Below are 4,822 nucleotides of genomic sequence, written 5' to 3'. Positions count from 1 at the left end.
GATTTGTCTTTTCATTTTGCAGGTCATATCCTTTGAAATGGAGTAATGTTAGTAATTTATAGTGTTTTGACTTTTGAGTAGATTTGACATAGTGGCACTGTTTTGTTAAGAAATCTTAAAGAATTGTTCTCCATAGCCAGAATTTTTCCAGAAACAGTTTCCCCAATTAACAATTTTAAATATTCCAGAACATCAACACCTTATATAATGCTTGATTTTCACATTGTTACTAGCTGAATGTAAAAGCCTCAAGGCTCTTAGGAACACATTATTTTGTTTGACTTAACACTATTTAATACATGTTCTGATCTGTCCAAAGCGCGAAGTCAAGCGTGTTGCTGATCTCACTGCTGAAGAGATCACTGATCTGTGGATGATATCACAGAAAGTTGGTAGGCAGCTTGAGAGCTATCATAAGGCATCATCACTTACATTTTGTATCCAAGTAAGAGTTGAACAAAGTGTGTTTACTAAGTACAATATATTTAAATTTTCATGCATTATCATTGTATTGTCACATTAGTAAAAGTATTCGACTTAACAATCATCGCGAGGCGGGACTTATAGCCTATAGTAAGTGCATCTGGTTGGCCTAACTACCTCTCCAGTGTGTCAACATAACATGCCTCTATAGGATAGTACACGCTGCAGAGCACTAATCTTTAAACAAAGTGTTTTCCATGTCTTGAACATGATCCAAGTGTGAAATAAAACTTCCTTGTATGCTAAGCTTCTACAATTTGCAAAATCTAACCAAATGATATTTTTCTGAACCTTAGGATGGGCCACAAGCAGGTCAATCAGTACCTCATGTTCATATCCATATCCTTCCTCGGATGAGTCGTGATTATGAGAACAATGATGACATTTATGAAGATGTAAGATTGAAACTTCTTATTTACTTTTGTTTCTCTTAATTTGTCTGTTTTATACTGCTAATTCTTCTAATACTGAGACTTCAGTTTGTTGTTTAAACAATGCTATGACTTGTCTATTTGAACTTGATGCAGCATGCACTAAAAAATTCCAACAGTATAGATTTGAAACATGATGGATGCCATTATCTCATTATTCAACTTGGTGCATCTAAAACATTTCCTTAATGATTATTATTATTCTCTTTTTGGATGTTTGTGAATGGTGTAGATAAATAAAAAGGAGAAAGAGTTGAAAGAAAAGCTTGAGGTGGATAAAGAGAGGAAAGACAGAAGCCTTGAAGAAATGGCTCTTGAGGCAGATGAGTACAGAAAATTCATCATTTGATGCTTTAAAATTTGCAACAGAATAATATTTGAACATTACCAAAATCTTATATTTTAAAAGGGAAAAAGAAGATTTCCTGATTAAACATTTTAACCACCAAACTCTCAATTTTCTAGTCTATTTGGACAATTTATATACTTTGTGGTAATCAAAGAATAACTTGTTTCTTTCCTTGAAACTTGAGTTGCAAACTGGATTGAACCAATTATTCAAGGTGTTTGATTCATCTCCTCAAACCCATTTGCTAGTGTTTCAAAACTATTTATCAAAGTGCCATCATTTTGTAGCCTTGGCATTCTATATATTTTTCCCATGCTGACCAAGATCCAACTTTCTTGTATTCAAAGATATTGAGCATTGACTGGACTAAAAAACAAAGCAATCTTTTCCCATTCAAGGTTAAGAAAATGAAGGAAAATGTGTGTATAAAGTATATAGCCGAGGAGCCAATAGTTCATTACAACAGTTAGATATTAAACTTGTTCCCAACAACGTTAAAACAAGAGGGAAACAAAGTTAACTGAAACTATATATTCCCCAAAACAAAATGTGTAGACTACCGGAATGAAAAATATCAATCTCTATGTATAGCATCGTCGAGATCAAGATGCACCCCTATGCGATTCTTCAAAACAGTGTTAGCATCTAATGGTGTTCTGCACTTGCACTGGAGCTCCTTGAATCTCTCAACGTCGAAGTTATACCGCTTGAAAAGCTTCCTCTGTCTTGAGAGGAAGAGCCTCTTCATTAAGTCTTGGTAAGTTGGGTCTCTTGAAGTGAATAGAAAGTAGGCGTAACCTATGACTAAACCTGTTGTCGTTGTAAAGAAGGCGATAGGTTCCATTACGTCCCAGGAAAATTCCCAGAATGTTAGCCGAAAGAATAAGCCAACAGTAACTACACCAAATCCTAGTCCGGACCAAAGGATGCGCCGAACCTGCTTGTGGGCCAAAATATCAATTTCCTCTTTTTTCTCCTGCAGCTTCTTTATCTCCTCCCTCACAGGATCGTCGTCTGCAGTCAGTGCTAGCGGAACAGCCCTTCGAACCAGATCCACCACCTAAACAAGTGCAAAGTAGCCAAACAACCGAAAAAGAATCTGTAATTAAGAAAGCATCACAAATTAAAGCATACAATTCACTGGTACTTTCACAAACTCTAAAATGCGTAACTTTTTCAGTATCATATCTTAAAGAATATTGATTCTATCAATTAAAGGAAAAATAAAAACAATACTGCTTGAACTCAATAGATAGTTTGTATCAGACCAGGTAGATCCCTTGCAATTAGATTGGAGGCGATGGTACACACCCCAAAGAATTTTACATTGCTCTGAAGACCGAATCATCAGACATATGTTACTTCTACTGCTAAACTGGCATATTCGGTCCCATTTGACCTTAGTTATAGTGATCGGTTCTGTTGACACCACTAGATCAAACTCCTTTAAAGTGAAGAAGTTGAAAAAGTGAGAAAGTGAAAATCTAATCACCCTTAAATCAAGATAGTAAGACTCACACCGGATAAAAGTTACAAATTCAAGAATGATTACCTCCTTACTTTGCCACTTTACAATTCTCCTCATTTTTGAGGATTTTTCCAGACACAACCACAACTCGCCTATGGATAATTCAAAAGGGTTATATACCATAAAGTTCTACAGATACATACATACATGGATCCTACTACATCCGAACTTTTTCGATGCATATTCACACAGAATTCATAATCAAACCATAAAACATTGATTTCCCTATTCAAAAGGTGATGTTAACACAAGAAACATAGAGGACCCCCTAACAGTAAAGAAGATAAAAAGAGCAATAAGGGGGATCTAATTCAGCTATGCTAATAGAATGAGATCTAGTCATGGTTTTAGTGAGCCCCACAAGCACAAATTCTGTTGTTATGGCAAACATATAGTTACTAAAAAAGTCATTACCAGATTGGATACGTGGTTGGTTTCGGTACACAATTCACTACTTTTTGTGTTGAAATTACAAGTATTAACTATGGCCCAACAAGATAAACAATACAAAAGAGGGAGTCATTCAAACCTTATCAGGGTGGAGATACACCTTATCTCTGAAAAGGAGAATAACACCAGCTTCATCAAGAACCTTGGAGAATGCTATAGCTTCCTCTTTACTCCTAGCAATACCAGTGCTCTCACAAGCTTCGAGAAGTTCAGTGTAAGGAATAACTTCCTTCCCTTCCATTCCAAGTCTCATCTTCAGTGTCTCCACATTCACCAATCTCAATAGCTTCTTTGCTTCAGAGTATGATATGAATTCTTGTGTTCCACCATTGCTAACAGTAACACCACCGTTATCATCACCATCACCACAAGAATTTTTGCTGCTGCTGTTGGAAAAGAACCTCTGATCAGAAGATTTAACCAATTTTGAAGAAGATATACCTCTATTCTTGATCTGGTTCAGAACAACAATCGATAAAGATGCCCCTCTTCTTTCCACAGCACCCATAACCACACCCTTCAAACCCAACAAATAAGGATCAAAAGGACCAAGCTTTTTCACATACCCATCACTTATATTAACAATTGAAGATACCCTTTTCCTCAAAGATCCAAAAACTGCACCACCAGAACACCAACACCTACCCCACATTTTTCCCTTCAAAACCCAGAAACAGAAAGAGAAAAAGAAGATAGCTTTATGTTTAAAAAGCTGAATATCACTAAAAATCAAAACTGCCCAATACAGCCTTCACCATGAAAACCTGAAAAATCCTAAAACCCATTAAACCTACCAGTCATTGAATTTGATACTTAAAGCCTTAAAGGCATCAACTTTCTCTTATGGAAAATGGAATGGCGGAAACTGTGGTTAGTTTAATGCATTAATTACGAATTATTATTTGCTAAAGAGAAGAAAAAGATGAAAACCCAAATGAAAAGGAAAGAAGAAAAGAGAGTATGATGACTGGTAGTTAACAAAAGGTAGTTAACGGCGAAACGCGGCATGGAAAAAGGGTTTGGGATAAAGGTATGTAGGTAGGTCCCATTTCCAATAACTAGATATAGAGATTGGCTAAGACCACTAACCACAAGACTAGATTTGGTTTGAAGACAGATACGCAGAATTTATACAACATGCACCTCTATCTACGCTAATGGCATTAATTTTGAAAAATCTACCTTCACATAATCAAAGAATCTCTAAACGGCTCCTGACATTCACTTTAAAAAATAATGAGATTTTTATTTTTTGGTTTTTAATCTTTATTTTTATAAAATTGATTAATCTTTTTGTTAATAATTTTTTTATTAACGGAATAAACTTACATAGCATGTTAAACTATTGATTTAATACGCAGAAAACATGCACCTCTATCTACGCTAATGGCATTAATTTTGAAAAATCTACCTTCACATAATCAAAGAATCTCTAAACGGCTCCTGACATTCACTTTAAAAAATAATGAGATTTTTATTTTTTGGTTTTTAATTTTTAATCTTTAAAAATTGATTAATCTTTTTGTTAATAATTTTTTTATTAACGGAATAAACTTACATAGCATGTTAAACTATTGATTT

The 4,822-nt window shown here is 34.9% G+C and overlaps 2 protein-coding genes across 6 annotated transcripts in view; one reads left to right on the top strand and one right to left on the bottom strand.

The window, feature by feature from the left end:
- Positions 1-1,521, top strand: part of LOC107637400 (bifunctional bis(5'-adenosyl)-triphosphatase/adenylylsulfatase FHIT) — a 2,126-nt gene extending 605 nt beyond the window's left edge. For 2 of the 4 annotated variants that reach the window (XM_021115452.1, XM_021115448.1), the window contains exons 3-5: positions 320-445; positions 780-878; positions 1,147-1,521. In XM_021115452.1, the coding sequence (XP_020971111.1) occupies positions 320-445; positions 780-878; positions 1,147-1,263 (342 nt within the window). In that variant the 3' untranslated portion in view covers positions 1,264-1,521. Of the gene's footprint in view, positions 1-298; positions 446-779; positions 879-1,146 lie in introns of all 4 variants that reach the window. The other 2 variants (XM_016340915.2, XM_016340850.2) reach the window with 1 other exon arrangement.
- Positions 1,636-4,213, bottom strand: LOC107637248 (calcium uniporter protein 5, mitochondrial). 2 transcript variants are annotated; one of them, XM_016340767.2, is made up of 3 exons: positions 3,321-4,213; positions 2,500-2,707; positions 1,834-2,323 (listed from the first exon to the last, which is right to left on the bottom strand). In XM_016340767.2, the coding sequence occupies exons 1-3, from the start codon at positions 3,891-3,893 to the stop codon at positions 2,220-2,222; spliced, it is 885 nt and encodes a 294-aa protein (XP_016196253.1). In that variant the 5' UTR covers positions 3,894-4,213; the 3' UTR covers positions 1,834-2,219. The 2 variants fall into 2 exon arrangements, with proteins under 2 accessions (XP_016196196.1, XP_016196253.1); XM_016340710.2 differs by lacking the exon at positions 2,500-2,707 and having other exon boundaries at positions 1,636-2,323.

Source organism: Arachis ipaensis, chromosome B01 (assembly GCF_000816755.2).
Source record: "Arachis ipaensis cultivar K30076 chromosome B01, Araip1.1, whole genome shotgun sequence".
In the NCBI taxonomy this organism is placed as follows: Eukaryota; Viridiplantae; Streptophyta; class Magnoliopsida; order Fabales; family Fabaceae; genus Arachis; species Arachis ipaensis.
This window is presented reverse-complemented; position numbering and strand designations above follow the sequence as displayed.